Source organism: Pteropus medius, unplaced genomic scaffold (genome assembly GCF_902729225.1).
Source record: "Pteropus medius unplaced genomic scaffold, Ma_sr-lr_union100, whole genome shotgun sequence".
Taxonomy (NCBI): Eukaryota; Metazoa; Chordata; class Mammalia; order Chiroptera; family Pteropodidae; genus Pteropus; species Pteropus medius.
The window spans coordinates 25,586,104-25,607,603 of NW_024349801.1; the positions used below are offsets into that span (position 1 = coordinate 25,586,104).

The window sequence follows — 21,500 nt, forward strand, 5'->3', positions numbered from 1 at the left end:
CAGTAGAAAAGGAATAACAACTGTTTTTCCTGCCTCAAAATAAAATAGTGTATCTGACGACAGTCTTTACTTCCAAGGTCCTCAATAAATATGAGTAGGAGTTTGTTGGTTTTACTTATGCTCTTTAGTAAAGTTTTGATATGGTGCCTTCGCATTGTTTTTCAGAATTTCATGACTTTTGGAATAGTGTTTTTCTTACACTGAGCTATCATTTCATTAAGTAGAGTCCATTTTCAGTGTAGCTATTCTGATTGGAATTCAAGTGTCTACTAACGACCTCTGCATTTATCTGTAAAGTATGATGAAATTACCTAACCAAATCTGATATAGAATTAACAGATAACCACTAAATATAATTATATAAACTAATGTTTTATTTTACTTTACAAAGTAGTAAAATCTGTAAATAGCTCACAACATACAATGACTATTAAGGGAAATATAAAGACATTTATAATTTATTAAATAATTCCTTAATTCCTTCTGGAGTCAAGAAAGAACCACCTCCATAAAGCAAGCTGTACCAAGCAAGAACATCCTGGGGCAATAAGGCAGTGAGGCTCTACTAACACATACAAATTAATTTACAGGCTAAAGTGCAATTATCCTCTAAAGCAGGCAACCCAGAGGAAAATTTCTAGATTTGCTTTTACTTCTTAAAATTATTATTTTATTCAACAAACACTTATATAGTGCTTACAGTGTGAAAGACTATTCTAAATGCTGAACAAACACTTAAATCATATAATCCACATAACTATTGAGTTAGCTAACTATATTTGTCCCTATTTTACAAATGAGGAAATTGAGGCACAGAGGTTAGGGTGACACAAGATGACAGAGGTAGTAAGTGGTGGAGGCTAGGATTGAAATCCAGGCAGTCTTGGCTCCAGAATCCAGGTACTTAAGAACTATGTTAAGCTTCTTTCTATAGATATACTTAGTTATATACATTTCATATCCTATTAAACAAACTCAGAACTTCTATGGCATTAAAGATAAGAGCACAGGGAATTGTTAAGTATCCATCTCCTTATTAAAATAATGAATTAAAAGATATATATTAGATGTGTATTGTTTCCAAAGTTGATCGTTAGAAAGTTAGGGAAAAAAATTTTACACCAATATAAATATTTCTTTTAAGATGCTTCAAGAAATGAGGAATTAAAAACCAAAATAAACCAAGATTGTAAACATAGGAAAATTAGGCTTCATTTAATTCCACAAAAAAACACTGTGCAGGTAGTGGTGACCCAAATGATTAATATGTACAAACAGCATCAGAGATAAGGCTGGAATCCTTTGGCTTCCTATTGGCAGAGAAACTGCCCAAACCTCCATTTCATAATCCAGAGTTTCAGAGACCAAAGCCAGAGTGTCCTTAGCTAAAGCCAGAATCTCGGTCCTGTAGCTGGAATCTCTAATCCTAGGGACACATCTTGAGGAAAAACTCTTCCTAATACTAAAGAGGGCAGAGAAGCACCCCTACTGCTAGAACCTTGACCGTGCTTCTGAAGTGCATGCTTCAGTTTTTGATATCTCTGGCTGCAGTCTCAATGGGGGCAGTAGTTTCCACTTTCTTTCCTAGGTTTGGGGGAAGATGTGTTTCAGGTATGCTGAAATCCGACACACATTTTCCCATAATACTTGTGTTATACATATAGTGATTCCACTGTGAATGTAACCACAGAATTTTAGCACTAAGAACACTAGGTCGGTACTCTCACATTACAGATGAAGAAATTGTGGCCCAGAGAGTTTAAATGACTTGAAAATCTGGTCTCCTAACTCCCAGCTTAATGTTTTTTTACCATCCTATTCTACTGCCTACTTTGGCTACAAATACAGGGAACTCAACCATTATTTCTACATCGAAGCTATGAAAAAATTCTTTTAAATTCCAAATATTCTAACTTAATAATAAACATTTGAAATCCAAATTGTTGATAAACTAGGGAACAGACATAAATCTCTCTCCCCACTTTTGGACAGTTAATACTATATCTAAAATTTTTAAACATGAAACATTTTCAAACATGAAAATATATTTAAAATTATTTGGGTCTCCAGCATTCCTCATTAGTCATGTTACCCAAACTTATTCCTCTTTATTTGCTGGAGTTGATGTTCTTGCATCTTTCTGTTCCCTATGATAAGGGAGTCCCCTTGGTAGCTGCCCTATCCTGCTAACACCTAGTGAACCCCCAAATGGGATAAAAATGTTAAATGGCAACCCTGAGTTCAAGTAAGATTCACTTGCAAATAAACCCCCAAATTTACCAATCCCCTCCCTACTTCATTGAGGATATAATCCCCTTATATTCCTTAGAATAAATGGATTTATTTTCTTGCAAAACAAAAGGTAGAGGGTAGGGCAGCATGAGGGTACTGGAGACCTAAAGTGGAAAGTGGCAATGAGAAGTGAGGGTGGGACAGGCAGAAAGAGAAAGAGAAGGCATTGAAGATAAATGTACTTGCTATGGATAAAAACCATAAGAATGTTAGACTAAAATGATGTAATAAAAGTCGTCAAATTTAAGATAGCCAAAATATAAGAAATTATTTTCAATTAAGGTTGAAATTAATTGCTCTAATGAAAAGTTCATAATTATCCAGCAAGATGACTGAAGCCCTTCTGAAAAACAACAACAACAAAAAACGAGAGAATGTTTAAAGCATAAACCAAACAAGCTTGTAAGACCAGAAGTTAAAGGGTTATAAGAATAAAAGCTCAATGAGAAAAACATAAAATTACTGTTAACAACATTTACTGAGGGCCTCATGTGTGCTAAGTTCTATGAGGTGTGGTGGGTAAATATAAAGGCAGAAAAGGATACAGACAAAATAGAAGGCAAAATAAATGAAAATTTCTGCCCTACTAAGCATACATTCTAATTGGTGATATGATATAAATATATGAAAAAGTCTTAAAGCAATGTTATAAACAACTGCAAACAAATGCAATCCAAACAAATCACAAAAGTGCTTAAAAATGATAAAATTTATGATAAATGGATGAAATTATAGAAAAGATGAGTATAATTTATTCAAAAGTACCAAGAGTACTTGAGAAGTTCTCATTAACAGATCCTTATATAACTCCTAGCATTTATTAATCTCTTCCTATTCCCAATAACCATTCTTCCAAAACTAGAATGGGCAACCAAAACAATGCCTAGGTAGAAGTTGGAGTCTCTAGTTTCCCTTTTATTAACTCTGTAATAAATTATAACAACTAGGTAAGAATTTTAAGACAACTATATTTTCTTCTGAGTTTTATAAAAACAATTCTTGTTATGAACTTAAATAAAGTTTAATTACCTTAAAAAGAGTTAAGGAATAAATCAAGACAGATTACATTGAAAAATATTTCATGCACAATATTATAAAATCTAATATATTACACATTTTTATATTTGACATTTATAGAAAAAAGAAAAGCTCCACAACGTAAGCAAGAAGAAAACAGGCCTAAAAACTTGCAATAAAGCAACACACTCTGATACGCATGCATGGGTAGGGCTGCATGCACACAGGTAGATTCTGAACTTTCACTAAGTTAAAAGCTCAGAAGTAATATGGTTAGCGAGGAAAATATGTTGAATCTGTGTATTGAACATAAAACAGACGAATCTTCACAAACTGATTGTTAAATATAAATTTTAAGCCTCAAAAAAATTGCAAAAACAGACTTTCTATGCTGAATCAGTAGTGAAATAATCTTATAGTCAGAGTAGAGGAGACCATTCCCTTTGTGGTTTGCCTTATAACAAAAAGGTTGTGTGGTCAATGTTTGTACCTAGAATAATTAAATATAGTGCTTTCAAATGAGAAACCGGAAAATAATTATTTTCTGAGAGTATTTGCCTTAGGTAAAGTCTAGAGTCATTTTAAGTAATTTAATTCCAAAATTTCTAAAGATTCTGAGTTTCACACTGTAACTATATCAGTAATATATTTAACTAAAAATGAAAATAATTAAAATTTACTTACAGATCTACAAATACCACTATCATAAAATGGTTTTCAAAATATAATTAAAAACTGCACAGAACCTCTTTGTATTAAGACTACTGCTATAAATAAGTATGACAAATTCTACACAAATTCAACCAAAAAATTTAGAGGTGGGTTTCATGGTCATAGCATGGAGGCCAGGCCCACGCTCACCTTGGACGTCTTCCTCTCCACCATCACCATCTTCTTCCTCATTGTAAGCCAGTTCAGCCTGCTTGTCTGCCTCATACTCACCTACGTTACCATCATCCCCATTATAATCCGCCAGTTTAGAGCCATGTTGCGGATCAACAGGGGATTCATTTTCATCAAAGAATCGGCCTGTGAAGTAGGTAGAGGATTAATTCAAGAGTAAAGAGAGAAGAAAAGAATGGACCTATACTGGAGGCAGATCAGGAAGTAGACAAGTGAAACCTGGCAAGTTTCAGGACACGAGTTATAAAAAAAAAATACATTTTAAGAAAGTTATCCAAGACAAAAGGAAATAAGAATGAAGACTGAAAATAACTTTTATTTAAGAATTTCTCTTTTGTGTAATTTTAGTGCTTGCTACTTAAGGTTTGAATGTTTTCTTAAAGAAAAGGGCACATATTCAGAACTGTTTTCCTAATAACCAATGACTTATCTAAGTATTTGTCTAATTAAACACTTTAGGAGAATAAATACTTTTATTACTTGATATATTACATGTTTGAAATTTGTAGTCATTTATTGATTTATGAAATACCACTTCCCATGAATAATTCTGATAACTGTTTTTTAATAAACAAGGCAGGCTAGTTTCTCTTTGGATACTAAGACAAACCGACACACCTGAGGACTATCTTAAGTTCCCTCAGTAACAGTGATTCATTATAGCCATGAATTGATTTCCAAGGAGGGGTGGCAGAGAGAGTAAATCATCAGAATATCTAGTGGTATGTGTTTTGAAAAAACAACCCAAGTAATTCTGATTTATTCTTTCTCTTTTCCTAAACCAGATATTTAAAAGTCAATAGTAGAGGAAGCTTAGAAGGTGGACCTACATTAGACTGTTATATAGTACACATTCATAACAATTAGAAATCAAAGAATGACAGACAAATAGACATTAAAAATTAAAACGTTAGGCAGACTAAGATCTGACTCACAAACGAGTTAAACTCTACTTTCGCATTAAATTTAAGTAGCATCAAAATAAATTTTATTCCAATCCCTAAAATCTGAGTAACATTAACTTACTGATGATGGAAAAACTTAAGACTTCTCAAAAATTATAAAAACTTTCTGTGGTAGGTCTAAAATTTTTTGAATTATAAAAATTTACATTGCAATGAGATATTTGGGAAAAAATTAACAACTTCCTTTGCTTGGAAAGAGAGGGTAAGTGCAAATGGAAAAAATTATGGAGGGATTGGTCAATTTTACAGATAGCTCACTATATTATCGGGCCAATATATTTCTCATTGTTGGGTAATAAGTCAATCAGAAAAATAGTTAAAGAACAAATCACACTTATATAGGCTTTGAAAGTGGGGCTGGTAACAACAGCAACAGAAGTAATAGTGGCCAATAAAAAAAAACAGAAAGTCACCTTAAATCTATTCTAGAATATGGTTGGGCATGTGCAATAAATAAATAAATGACAAGCTGATAAAATATAGCTCAGAGAGAAGAATATACAAGAGTTAAAAAGGAAAAACAGTAACAAGTGAAGAATAGGTAAGCTGTTTGTGAAAAAGACACCGTCTCCTAATGATAGTAATACAAAACAAAACACTTTGGTGGCTTTCTTTTATTCTTCTTCCCTAACAACAAAATAAATTATGCCAATATAAGCAAAAAAAGGAGATTTATAGAAACCTATGTTTTCTTTTTTCTTAATATACAATATTTACTATGGAGAAAACACCTTTATGCAATGTGAAAATGCTATTTTAAATATATAAACATTTTAACATGGTAGTTACCAGTGAGTTTCTTAAAGTACACTACTTTCTCCAAGAGAACTTTTTCATTTTTTATCAGTTATGAAATATAGAAGACTAAAAAATTAGTCTAAAAAATTTATGTAAATAATAGTTAATTAACTAATATTATCAAACAAAATATATTAAGCAAACACATGGTCTCTCTCTGGCTATTATACTATTTCAACAGAACAACATATACAGTTTTTTTCTAAAGTGTTTGATGACCTGACTAGCTTGAATTCAGTCATAAACTTTTAATACTACGATTATAGTGGCACTCAGAGATAATCAGAAAATCAATAACAAGAATGGATGACCACATAACTGACCTTTTTAAAATAGTATTTTGTGCTATCATAAATACAGAATTTTCATCTTTGGAGAAAGAGCTAACTCATATAAACAATAAGAGATAGAGCCAACTATACAACTTGCTAGTCAAGTTGGGGACATCAGACAAACTTCACATTTAAACAGTGAATGAATATGACAGTATAAATAAAAATGCATAATGCTAACCAATATAACAGACTGCTAAATAATATAACTGTCGGGCAACATATTTGCAAAAAGGAGTTACACAAGGTAGAAATCAGTGTGGGTTAGAGCTAGAGGAGAAGTTTTCAAAAAAGAGGCAAATATATTGGACCATGACAGATAGAAGGAAAGAAGCATTCAAAGAACAGGTAAGAATGAAGATGGAGTGAGTATTCAGGAGACAGTAAAGAGATTAATTTGACTGTATTAATATCAGAAAATAGAAAAAGGAAGTTTGGACAAGCAAACGGGGAATAATTATGGAAGACTTTTAAAGTTAGAGATTTAAAAAGGTTATCATTAGAAAGTATGTAAAAGTATCGACTATTCTCTTCATTCATCCATCCAACAAAGATTCATTGATGTATGTGACATACCATGCTAGGCACTGTGATACAAAAATAAGCTTACCATCTCCATCTCTGGTAATTATAGTAGTAAGGGAGACCAATGTGTAAACAAATAACTAGAAAGTGATGCAATGTGCGTTGTAACACAATGATCTAGAAAGTGACAAATGAACATAGAGACCATTGCTACCATTGGTTTCTATCTGACAGAGAAAGGCTGAACTTTATGTGGAGACAACAGGCAGTTGTCATTATTTCTTTCAAAACGGACATCAGGAATCTAATCTGTCTTATGTTCCACAGCATCTCCATTGTCTAATCAACTAAGAAGCTAAAGGGCTTAGACTATGAAAAGAGAGGAAATGTTAGGTAAAGGTGAATCGAATACCTTTAAAAATGACAACGGTAATATGTGGCACAAGAGAGTGAAAAGAGTCAAAGTATGATTCTATAATCCTAGCTTGGAAACTAAATATAATGGTGTCTATAGCCAAAATGGAATAATTGGGAAGGCATGAGAAAGCAAATGTTGCTTTAGGCATACTGAGCTTAGTGTTCCAGTAAGATATCCAAATGAAAATATTTTATAGACAACGTGGAAATATGGAACTAGACTCTAGGTGTGAAGTGAGGGCTAGATGTATAGACTTAAGATTCATAAATATAAAGAAAACAGGTTAAATGAAGACAACATAATTTCTCTTAGAAAATAAATATTTACAGAAAACACCTATAAGACAAAGGAATGATCTAAAGGAATAATAAAATTTAAGAAAGGAGAAAGGAAGTAATGAGGGTAAAGTTATCAAATGATGGTATACATCTGTGATGTGTTTCAACAAGAATTAAATATTAGACTTTGGTTACAACTCTCTTTGCTGAAAACCCGCTCCTCCCTTGGAGAGTACTCTGTCTTTTATCTTCTATCTTTTCATTTCCAGATTCCACAGGGCCGCAGCCTTCCTTAGCATGGCACACCTCCTTCTAAAATGTACCTTCATTAAATCTTACTTTTTCTAAATCTCGAAAAAGAAAAAATTCTAGACTTCATCTCTGAAGCATTTTATCTATTTAAATATTTTAAATCCAGTTCTGTCTCTCTGTAATCACGATGTTAAAGCTGTGCCCAGCTAGGGGAGTAATACAGTAATTATATTCAGTTTGGATTGCCAGATTTCCTTACATTGGAGCAAAATTCAATTGTGTACTTGAATATTTATTATTTTCACCCTAGTGGCTGACTGAAAATTATTAATTTAGAATATATCAGTAACAAGATAGCTTCATCCCAACAGTTTAAACATGAGAAAACAAAGAAAGAAGTGTCATACACACTAACTATTCAAAGTATTTGGGCAGTATCAAGATGGAAAAAAAATTATAAGACACACTGATATACTTTTCAGTTCACTTTAAACAACAGAACTTCATATAGAATGATAGTCTGTAAAACAGCTTAAATACCAGACTGCAAACTCCAAAGACCAGTAGAAAATGAAACAATAATGACAAATAACTAGAACATTTCTCAATCACAAAAGGGCATTTCAATCAAGAGAACTAAACTGTATATTGTAATTCAGTACTATAAATTAAAGCAAGATAAATTACTTTTTTGCTTCATTAGCTTGAGATTCATTTATGGGTTTCAATTTCTCAACTATTCCATAAAAAAGAGGTTTACATTTTTCATGTCATTCATTTAATATATTATCACATTATAAACAAAATGAATCAATCTGAGTTGGTTATAATAACTCTGAAGAGAAAGAAAAGGAAATTTAACTCTAAAATTTTTATTGCTTTCATCTCATGGTAGTATCCACTTTGCACCATTCGATTGGCAATGTACACATTCAACTGACTCATTCATTATTCAATTTAACACCTACAGTTTTGACTATTTCAAGTATCCCTGAGGGTCTATGACATGTGAAAACTTAATCTGTTGAGATATGAGTTAGAGTTGTGAAATCTAGGAGGGTGGGATGTACAAATTGTGATAAAAATGTTACTGCAGGCTTTCCTCAAAACAATTTGCAGGGAAAACTACTGACTGGCTTTTGAACTGTTTACTTTGGTATCAGTATCAGGAACATTATTTAGGGCAAAAAGACCATACTTAAAAGCAATGGGAAAAGCAGTTAGTGACCTACAAGAGAGCACCCATAAGACTGGCAGCTGATTTCTCAAAAGAAACTATGCAAGACAGAAGGGCTTGGCAAAGAGCATCTAAAGAATTTGACCATCCTCTCATTCCCAATGCAAAGAGGTTCAACAGCTCTTTCCCTTTCTTTATATAATCCACAGGTTGCCCTTTTGCTACTTTTTTTCTTAAGACTAATTCTACAGGGGAAAAGGAGAAAAAGGGAAGAAAAGCAAACAATTCAATTTGCTTCAAGGTTAAATATTGTTCTCCTTTGCCTCTCCCTTTTATTCTACACCAAACTTACTGGACTAGCCTTAGCACCAGCATAGGATAAAGGGGCTGGAGGTGGAAAGTAATTTGCCAATTTTTGAAGAATACCAGGCATGCATTACATATGTATGACAACTACATTAATCTTATGTACATTAAATACTTGGATATTCCACTTCAACTCCATATTCAAAAATTCTTTGACATTCAGAATAAACAAGACTATAATGTAATTAATTAACAAATTCTTGTATCCTAAATTTGACTGCCTTTCTGAATCCATACCAAGAAAATGTCTTTTCAAGACAATATTGTAGCACACTGAAGAATGGGGCAAACTATTTCTTCAAATATTTCACAAAAATCTTTCTTTTTTAATGTAGCACTATGATTTACATTTTTGTAAGTTTAACAAATTTTTCTATTTTTTATTATTAAATATTTTCAAATATATAGAGAAGTATGGAGACTATACATCTGTGTTCCTATCATCCAGAGCTTTGTCAACTTTAACATTTTTTATCATATTTGGTTTGGAACTTTTAAATAAACAAAACGTTACAGATACAATTACAGTTCCCTGAGTACCTCTCCCTAGCATTCTCTTCCTACTCTAAAGGTAACATCTACCTTAAATTAGGTGTTAAACATCCCCATGAAGGTTTATATATTCATTAACAAATAGTATTTATTCACAGACCTTTGAACTTTATAAATATGGCATCTGGGAAAGAAAGGGTTAACTCAGCATGACTGGGTTGCTCAAACCCTGCAAATTTCAAAGAAAGGCTTGTCTTCTAAACTGGTTCTTAGCTGGATCCTGGCAGATAAATTCTGAGTCTTTCTGCTTGGTGTTTTTGTAAGTCTGAGGTCTTGGGCCATGCTATACAAGTTTGATTGGATAAATTTATCCTAACAAAGTGATTTATGGTATTTGTTTTTGCTAGATGGACATGGGGAGAGCCTGGAGTCTGAGTAGCTGAGCTCAGTCATGTGTGTACTACATGACTGACCCCTCAAAAAACCTCTGGACTCCAATGATCAAGTGAGCTTCTCTGGTTGGCAACACTTCACATGTGTTGTCACACATCTTTGCTGAGAGAATTAAGCACATCTTCATGCAACTCCACTGAGAGGGGACACCTGGAAGCTTGAGTCCGCTTTCTCCTGGGCCTTGCTCCATGAATCTTTTCCATTTGCTGATTTTAATCTGTGTACTAAACTGTAACTCTGAGTATAACAACTCTTCTGGGTCCTATGAGCCCTTCTACTGAATCATCAAGCCTGAGGGTAGTTTTGGGACTCCCAACACAGTACCATCATGTACCTATTCTGCAACTTGCTTTACTCCTTCCACATTATAGTTTTGAGATTTACTCATGTTGATTAATGTAGCTTTGCTCATTCATTTTAACTCCTACATATGATTCCACTGTAAGTATGGCATGTACTATGATTTATCCATTCTCATACCGATAGACATGAATGTCCTTGAATGTCTCCTTACACATATGTGTTTGCAGGTACATTTTAGGTGCTAAGTTATAGGGTATGTGCATCTTCTCACTCTAATTGATCTTTTGATTAATGAAAGTTCATTTTAATAAAGCCCAATTTATCATTTTCATCATTTATGGTTAGCTTTTTTTTTTGCAGGGGGGAGGATACTTGGTATGTAGTTTAAAAAATCTTATTAGCTTTAAAATTTAAATCTGTTTTGAATTTAATTCAGTGTATTGTGTGAGGTACGGGAGTAAGGTTAATATTTTTCCACTTGGCTATCCAGCTAACCCAGTACTATTTATTGAAAAATCTATCCATTCCCCCATTGCGCTGTAGTATCAACTTTGTCATACATAAAGTGACCATGCACATGTCATCAGTTTCTGGATTCTCTATTCTGTCTCATTTGTTCATCTGTCTATTCTTGTGCCACTATCACAGTGTTCTAAACACTTTATCAATAATAGTTTTATAATAAATCTTGAAATCTGGCATGGAAGTTGCTAAGTTTTGTTCTTATATAGACTGTTGTGGCTATTCTTGGTCCTTTCCATTTCTATACAAATTTTAGAGTCAGGTTATCAAACTCCACCAAAAAACAAAAAATGCTGTTGGGATAAGCACTGAAATTCTAGATGAGAGAAGAATTACATTCTTAAAACATCAAGCCTTCTAATCTATGAAAATGAATTTATTATCTAATTTCTGTCAATAATTTTTGTAGTTTATAGAGGTTCTTGGGACTATTTTGTAAGACTTTTTTCAAGGATATGTTGTATTTTATGCTATTAAAAAGCTTCTATTTTAAAATTTCACTTTATATTTGTTGCTGACATATAGAAATACAATTAATTTTTACATTAACCCTGTATCTAATAACTTTGCTAAAAATCTGTAGGTTGTTTTTAGTTTTTTACATATGACATTTACATGTCTGCAAATGATATCAGTATATCAGCTTTATTCCTTGTTTCCTCTTTTTGAACATTATTTAATTGACTAGGACCTACAATGAAAAGAGGACTAGAAGTGATGACAGTGGTTATCCTAGTCCTCTGAATTTCAAGAGGAAAGCTTTTGATAGTTCACCCTTAAGTGTGATGTTTGTTTGGAGATTTTTATAGATACTCTTTACAAATTAAGGAAATAACCTCCTAATCCTACTTGGTTTAGAGTTTGTTGATTATCATGAGTACATGTTGAATTTCCTCAAATGCTTGCATTTGTTGAGATAACTATGATTTTTCTTGTATAATTTGTTAAGGTAGTGAATTACAGACTGCCTTTAATATATTAAATAATCTTGCATTTTGAGAATAAATCTAACACAGTCATCATGTATATCATTTTTATCTGTAGACTTAATCTGATAATATTTTATTAAGGACTTTATATTTATGTTAATAAGAGGGGCTGTACTGTAATTTTCCTTTCTCATAATATCCTTAGTTTTGCTATCCAACTTAATGCTGGCTTCATAAAATGAGTTGAGAGTTGTTTCCTCCATTTAAATTCCCTGGAAGAGTTCATGTTAAATCGGTTGTATTTCATCCTTAAATGTTTGGAAGAATTCACCAGTGAAACCATTTGGGCATGAAAATTTCATTAAGGGAAGGTTTCAATATTACCTCCTTTTCCTCCTCTACCCACTGCTGGATGGAAGCAATACACTGTATTTGTTCTTTTAGTGATTACCTTTAAATTTTAAATATTCATACTTTGTAAAATTTCTAACAAAACTTCAAAGTATTCAGTATTTCTGTCCTCTTTCTACACAGGACATAGACTTTCTCACTTTACCTCTGAAGACCCTATCTTTTATTACTATTTGATATTGTTTTTGCTGTTTTAACACAAAAATAGTTTCCTTAAGTCAATACTTAAATTTACCAACAGCTTTGATCAATTCGAGTTCCCATTTTTTTGTAGCTGTTACTATCCCTCTTCAATTTTCTATTTTACTAAAGAATAAGCTTTACTCTTCTTTCACTGAGGGTCTATGAAAGGTAAACTCAGTCTTGTGTAACTGAATATGTCTTCATTTTTGCCTTTGTTGTCTTTATTATCTGGTATAACATTCTATGTTGGTAATTATTTTCCACTTATCATGCAAATATATTCCATTATCTTTTGGCATTTGATTTGCTGATTAAAAGTCTGCTTAGGATGTAACTGCCATTCCTTGGAAATAATCTATATTTTCTGATATCATTTAAGATTTTTTTTCCTTAATTTTTGGATATTCTGATATTTTCCTACAGTGCCTAAAAACAATGATTTTCTTCATTTATCCTGACACTCAGTAGGCACATCTGATGAGAAAACTCATGTCTTTCTTCAATTGCAGACATTTCTGGGCTCTTGAAATTCTTCAAAATTCTTTTCAAGTATTGACTATGTACCATTTCCTCCATTCTCTACTGAAAACTCCTATTAGACATACATACATCTGTTTCTCTTAACATCTGTTTTATATGTATGTATGTATACAAGTATGTTTATAAATATGATATAGATTTGTCTCTAAATCTTTCTCTGTCACTCTGTACTACATTTTTGATGAGTATCTCAGTAAAGGCTTCCAAATCACTTATTTCAGTCAACTATGTCATGGTCTACTGTATCAGACACTGATTTTTTATTTTGGTGATTATATTTTTCATTTCTAATATGTATAATTGATTTTTATATCTCTTTTAGTTTTATTCCTGCCTATTTCTTAATCTTGTCTTTTTTTGAGTAAATTATTTCTTGATTTATCTTGTTGAGCATCTTAAAGCAGATTTAATTTAAAGCAGATTTATATAAAATTATTTTCATGTTTCAGTTGTTGACATGTAAGCTATCTCTCTTAGCATTAATATTTTTCATAGTTTTAGAGTTTTAGTTTGCTGACTAATTTTCAGTGTGTGTGGAGTATTTGTTTATGTGTTTTCACTTTTTCTGTGTTCATCTGTATTATCTAGTTACTTTAAAGATGCTTTCCACCCAGTTCTCCAGTCTAGGATGTTTTCATGATCATATTTCAGAGTTTCTTTTTCACAGTATTACTGGAGATAGCAGAGATTCAGTATAGAATCAATGGTGGTGTGGTTTAGCACATAGTCATGAGGCTGCATTTGTAAGTTCCCATCTCCAGAAGCTTTCAGGTTGCTAAATATTGTAGTCCTTGATGGCAGTCAGCAATAACTTTATTTTCTGCTTCCTCTGACAAAGGAGATGGGGCAATGATCAGTTTCTGGCTTTAAGCAATAAGCCTGAATCCCAATTTAAGTGGTTCCAATTTATTCTTATTGCTCCTAAGAGCCAATTTCCTGGAAACCTGCATTTTCAGACCCAGAGCCTAATAGGCCCAATCATTTAGTTCCTTTCATCATCTTACATTTTTGTGTCATTTCTTGACCACAGAAATGTTTAACATGTTTTTGAAGTTATCAATATCCTTTTAGTTCTGTTTATCATTACATGTGTGATCAGAGTGGCTATGTCAAAGGTGAACTCACTAAGCTATCTGGATCAGAGGTTGAAAAATAATTTCAAAAGATCTGTACATAAAATAAAATCATGTACTCACTGATACACTAGCTTGACTCTCCAATGTTGTTCAGGAGAATCATTAATCATGGTTGAATAAGTAAATCCTGCTGCTACTCATTCTGGAGCAAGCTACACAGAAAAGTCTATATGAGAAGCAGCTTGATCAACAACCACCACCTACTATCTGAAGTAACTGTCCTTGTGATTTTCAGTATGGGGCTAACATTTGAAATGAACAGTCTTCTCTATTCAAGGCAACTAAATAGATAGGGTATGTTCCTTTAAACTGGCAAACAAGTAGGCCTTCCATGGATTCTCAATTTCTTTGAAATATGCCTCCAGGATACTTTGAAGTGTCCCCTGAACTATATTTTGTCATGATATAGCCTACATTCTACATTTTAAATTAAACCAAGTCAAATATATCTTCCTCTATAATAGCAAAACATGCCACTTTTGTATAATGTGGCAACACAGTTAAATTTACAGAAATATGCATATCTTTATAGTGCTTTCAATAAAATTTCAACTTGTTCTAACAATATATCATTTTATACCTATAGAATCAACCACTTTTAGATTCATTGCCTATTACACTTCTACTATCATTTGTACTTCTTGATCTCTCCATATAACTTTGGTCTCTAGATGAAGTAAAATCAGATTAAGATATGGACTGAGATTATATCTGTCCTGTATCCATAAAGGAAAAGCAGTCAAGCAGGGCAGAGAAAGAGATTCTTTCACATGCTCAGATTCTCTCTTCCTATTCCCATTTCATATTTTCCATTTACCAACAAGGCCTTATTATGATAAAAGTGTTCTGCCTCTGGCATTTTTAGTGTGGTATCTTTCTCTCAAGACTACAATCTCCTCATTTACCATTTTTGAATATCATGTCTCAGTCTGATGCAATTCACTTGCTAAGTTTCAGTCAATACTTCCCTCTCAAGCCAAGTACAATCTCAGTATAACTTCTACACAGCCATGGATTCCAAATGGCTAAGCCCCTGCCCCGGACCAACTACAAGTTTTCTCTTCTATATTCTCATGGTATAGAAAGGTGCCAAAAATTCAAATACCTACAAGCATCAGACAAGTAAGCTAAACATATGTATTGTAACAGAGAAATGGGACATGGAAAATCTCATTTTAAATGAACAGTCATAATCATTTCCAGGGATTATGTCAAACATTCTCATTTAAAAGAATCCAGTTTGGGGGAATCTTATGTGAAATCTATTGATTTTAAAATATTGGTAACTATTTCAGATTTTTAAAAATGTGTGGACCAAACAAAACTCATGTTGGCTGGATTTGGACATGGGTGGACCAAACAAAACACATGTTGGCTGGATTTGGACATGGGTCATCAGTTTTTAATCTCTGCAAAAGATTATTTTTGCTATTTAACAAAGTTTTAGAAACAAAACACACAGAACTAGCCTCATACAAGATTGCATTCTTCAAATACGACTAAAGCCTATCAATTACTATAGGTCTTAATCTTTCTAATGAACAAATAGGCTTATCCCTCATCTGCTATTCCAAATGTTCTCTTTTACCTACTCAAATACAGATGGAGAAACAAAGTTCACAAAACCATTGAGGAAAAAAATGCTCTTAATGCTTCTTCATGAAGAACAAAATCAGAATAAAATGGCAAAAGTCTTAAAAGACAATAGAAATGGAGATATAGTATATAAAAACTAAGGTACACTACCAAACAGATACACAAAATTCTAAAACTGATGCAATCAGTTTAACAAATATTTAACCGATGCTTGCTATATACATGCGATGCTGGGTAAACAAAAAGAATAAGACACAGTTGCTGCCCTCATGAAGTTATTACTACTTTAATAGAGAAGATATATATATAAATAGTTACAGAATTCAGGATACAAGACCCAATATTGCTGGTTCTTTAATATTTTGTTTTCTAGATTTAAGAAAAATCTCTCTTTTCTCTTAAGCTATCTATAACTTACAACAATCTAGTAAAGTAAACCTTTGTGAATAAAGATAAAACAACTACATTTTCTCTCTACTTGATACATCCAGAATTCAGAAACTCTTAGTGAATAATCTTATTTTCACGGCAATATAGTTATTTAGCTAAACTCAATAAGAATCTGTTCTCTTTGTAACAGGACACATTTGGAAACGTTGGTTATGTTACCAAGGATCTAGAATGTCATATTTGAGAAGGATGCATAAAAGCAGATATGGCCAGACAGCTTTACAGAACTAAGGCCGACTATAAGGAGTCAATACTTACAAATCTGGCTTTCCAAAAACCAGCCTATATCTGTCATACAGGGTTCTCAGCCTTACAGGTGAGTAAGGAAGGTCACTTCTTGAAGGCCCAGGAACCTCAGACTATCTTGGGAACTTGAGGAGAAGAATTCACATAAGTCTATAGGTATTGCAGGCAAAGTATGATGGTGAATTCTTGGCTTCCTAGTTTCCAATGGCTTTTAAAAGTCCCCTCTGGGGAGGAAAAAAAAATGGCATAGATGATAGAGGCTCTATTCATTCCTCTGGCGACCAAATCAAAGTTGTGACAAAAACAAGGAGCAAGCAGCAAGGAAAAATTGCCTGAGATCTAGATGAACAAGCCATGCAAATAGGGAGAAATCCAAGAAATCACCCTGCAACGCAGAAGGTAGGACAGGGCAAGGCAGCAACAGGTGCAGAAGCCTCTTAAAGGGGCCACATCCACAAGCGGATTTTTGCGGTGACGGACCTGCCTACTCTGAGCACCAGTGTCCATTTGGCTGTGTGCAGGGGGGACCAGTAACTTATGGGGAGACATTGTCGAAGTGAGGGCCGAAGTGAGACTTGCTCTCTACAGAAGTGCCGGAGGTATCCATTGGTCCCTGTTGAGTCTTCCCCCAAACAAGTGTGCCGCATACAGTGCCGCCATAGCCATGATGTCATCACACTAGATAACAGAGGTCGCTCCACCCAGAGTATTCCATGAAACCCCGCCTTCTCCAACTCACTGCCCCACCCAAGCATATCCTCGGCGAGTCAGGTGCTCCTTGCTGAGCAGCGCCTAGACTCACACTGGTGGCAGTTGGCCTCGATTTCTGGTGTGGCCTTTTGAGGCAACTATAAACATAGCATCTGTGGATTGCTTGCTGAATTTTAACAGGTGGCCCAGGAGGGGCAGAGGCTTGGGCTAAATTTGGCCTGCAGCTGAACCCCTCTCAAGAACTGTGTCACTGTACACCTACTTCACAAATCCACACTAATAAGACCGGGAGACTTAGGAGCTTTGCTTAGTACATAGGAACAGACACAGAAAGGCAGCCAAAATGGGAGGACAAAGAAGCAGAAACCATATGAGTTGCTTAAGAAACTTTTGGGAAGTGTAGATAAATTCAGTGAGAACTTCAACAAAAAGATAAAAAACATAAAAATGGAAATGGAAATTATAAAAGAGAACCAATCTGAAATGAAGAACACATTATCTGAGATGAGAAGTATATTAAATGGAATAAACAAAGGAATAAACAAAGTGAATAAAGAAAAGGATCAAATGCCTTATCTAGAGGACGGAAAAGCCAAGGATATGCAATTAAAATGGTAAGAGAAAAGAAGCCAAGACTATAATAATAATTTAAGAAGCACATGGGACACTATTAAGGGTCCAAATATCCGTCTGATCGGCGTAACTGAAGAAAATCAAGATGTTGAACAGCTGCAGGAAGCTCAGTGAATTCCAAAAATCAGGGATCCAAAGAGGCCCACACCAAGACACATCATAATTTAAATGCCAAAGGTTAAATACAAAGAGAGAATCTTAAAGGCAACGGGAAAAGCAGTTAGTTACCTACAAGAGAGCACCCATAAGACTGGCAGCTAATTTCTCAAAAGAAACTATGCAAGACAGAAGGACTTGGCAAAAAATATTCGACAGGATGAAGATCCAGGATCTACAACCAAGAATAATTTATCCAGCAAAGCTATTAGAGTTGAATGACAGATAAAGAGCTTCCCAGACAAAAATAAGCTAAAGGAATTTACCACCACCAAGCCAGTATTACAGAAAATGTTGGAAAGACTTCTTTAAGGAAAAAACAAAAAACAAAAACATGTATCAAAAACAGGAATAAAGAATGGTAACAACTACATTCCTATCAATAAGTACCTTAAATAGAAAAGAATTAAGTGCTCCAACCAAAGGATAGAGTGGCTAAAGGATGAAAAAACAAGACCCCTACATATGAAAAGGAAGGGGATGGAAAAAGATATTGCTTTGACGGACCTAGAAGGTATTTAAGTCAGATAGAGAGAGATAAACACTATATGATTTCACTTATACGCAGAATCTAAGGAATAAACAGAACAAAATAATCAAAAACAGACTCACAAATATAGTGGACAATTTGGTGGCAGACAGAGGGAAGAGGGGTTTGGGGGGCTAGGAGAATGAGGTGAAGGGTTAAAGAAGTACAAATTAGTAGCTGCTGGATCATCACGGGGATGGGGACCATGGTATAGGGAATGCAGTTAGCATTAATACGTAGGCTAGGTGGAGGGTCAGGGGAGGGAGGGAGCAATTGGGGGTATCATTTTATGAACTATATAGATGTCTAACCAATGTACTGTATACTTGAAACTAATTAAAATCAATATATTAAAAAAAAATCCACTTTGAGATTCCTTATGAAAAGTACCAGGAAAGCAAACTCAAAAGACCTATGCAGTCAATCACTATTCTTGCTGCACTATTCTTTTATATATATATTTTTATATATATATAAAAATACGTATATACATATATACATATATATGTATTATATATATATACATATATATATTATATATATATATATTATATATATGTGTGTGTGTGTGTGTATATATATACATATACATATATATATATATATATATATATATATATATATATATATATATATATATATATAAAAATAATTGGGCCAAGTATAATGAGACTAGACTTATTTTTCAAACAAATTAGTCTTACTTGGATTATCTTTAATAGAAATGGGGATGACTACAGAGAGAAAAATGATGCTGCAATCGAAAACTATAGCACACCCTTGTGGGTATTACATTCTAGCCCTATTCATTGTCTTTAAGATTTTGTTACCTACTTGTGAATTGGACTGATCCAGAATCCTTCTTGGTTCTCCCAATACCTGGCTACAACTAACCAAATTTAAGTTTCCAATTTTTCTCTTACTCTTCTGTCTTTGAATCACTAAAAATTAAAACTTCCTTTTACTCAAAACCCTGTAAGCTGAAGCTGGACAACTGGATATAATCACCACAATAGCTCACAAATGGACAACCATTGTGCCTGTTGAATGAGCCACTTAGAAAGTTCACCAGATCACTTGACGATACCACCAGAGACATTCGAAATTAGGAAAATGTACCACATTGCCAGTGCTTGTCCTCATTCCATATGAAAAATGCTTCCAGTCCAACATCTAGAAAATCTTCTCAACTGCATGACTTTTGGACTAAAAATATGAGTTTATAGTTTTAAAGTAGGTTCAAATTATTATTATAGAACAGTAGTTTCAAACCCATATGTGACATTGTGATTTATAATAAGAACTATATATTTGGTCTTCATCCCTTTTTTTGCAGACAGCTCCTAAAACCCTTGGAATTTCCTAAGTGAGAAGACTCTTAAAGGGTCTTTTGTTATGTTAATAACAAAGATATATGATCAATACTCAAAGTTATGAGGCTAAGCCATCAAAACTGATATACAGTTTATATAATTATATACCAAGAAATAATTACAGTAAAATTCCTCATGAAAATGGGCAGGTCACCAGAACATTAATGCTTATTAAAACATACTTAAAGAATCATATTCTAAATGCCTTAAAAAGAGTTAAAAAGCGAATATGGTCAGGCCATAGGGAAATAAATTTAAACATTTCACAGTGACACTGTGAAACTGTTCTAGAGAACAATTTGACAATATGTAACAGGAGCTATAAAGCTATTCAAGTACTTTGTTTTGACCTAGCAATTTCAGTTTGGGTACTATACTTTTAAAGGAACATCTAAAGTAAGAGAAACTGGAAGTAATTTGGAAAAGGATCTTCATAGTTATGATGACTATCATGAGAGAATATGAAATAATCTAAATAATCAGTAAAAGAGTAAAGCTAAATGAACTATTATTATTGCCTAAGCACAATGAGATATAAGCTTATGTGTGTATACATATATATACACACATTTAAAATGACAACTACGTAACTATTTGCTAGGTTAAAATGTATTTAAGAAACAATGTCAAAGTAAATCACCAAACAGTGCTCACATTGATTACAATTCTACACATACAATGAAAAGAATCTGGAGTGTATAAAGCTCAACAGGCTTTTTAAAAAATAAGTTGTAGAGAGTAATAATTTCCTGGCAATTATTTCCCAATCATATTCTTTGCCTAATGATTGGTAAACAAAAATAATAAAAACATACATGTAAGGAAAGAATAAAAAATTTTATGGGATAAACTATAAGTTTAAAAGAAAATCTTAAGTGATCAAATTAAGATATTTTATTTAGTTATACCCTTACTCTATACCTCTTTTTGTTGAGATAAAAGTTTTCAGGTCGATACTCAACAGAATTTTAAGGAAATATTTTTTTCACTCTATTTAAAATGTTAGCCACATTCCTGTAAATAAAAACATTTTTCACATAATACTTTAGTCAAGACACATGGATATACTTTTAACTATGAAGGAAGGAAAATCAATTAAATGTACACAAACTATATGTTCATATAGATACAGAAATATGAATAACTGTCATAAGACCAATAAAAATGTCTTGAATAGATTTAAAAATGTAACACTGTGCAGTTTTCATCGTACAAGCAACCTGTGTACAAATAGCTGCCTAAACAGTGCTCTGAACAGTTGTTGCCATAGAAGCCATCATAAAAAGCAAACAAAGTCAAACTGGAGATTTTAGAGATTCTGTCTGTTCAAAATTTGAAGAGAAAAAGCCTTGAAAAGCAGAACCAATAAAAAGTATAGTTTAAGGGGTCTGTCTCATACAATTTAAGAGACACTGTCCTGCTCCAAATTCTCTCTACTACCAGAATTTTTCTTACACTTCCTAAGGATCTACCAGAGTTATACAGATTAACAGATACTGTCCCTTTATCAAAAT

General features: G+C 33.3%; 1 protein-coding gene across 4 annotated transcripts in view; it reads right to left on the bottom strand.

Moving 5' to 3' along the window:
* GOLM2 (golgi membrane protein 2) overlaps positions 1 to 21,500 on the bottom strand; it is an 83,588-nt gene that overhangs the window by 3,936 nt on the left and 58,152 nt on the right. For 2 of the 4 annotated variants that reach the window (XM_039888272.1, XM_039888271.1), the window contains exon 9: positions 4,171 to 4,338. The exons of the other annotated variants lie outside the window; for them this stretch is intronic. In XM_039888272.1, the coding sequence (XP_039744206.1) occupies positions 4,171 to 4,338 (168 nt within the window). The remainder of the gene's footprint in view (positions 1 to 4,170; positions 4,339 to 21,500) is intronic. 4 annotated transcript variants of the gene reach the window in all.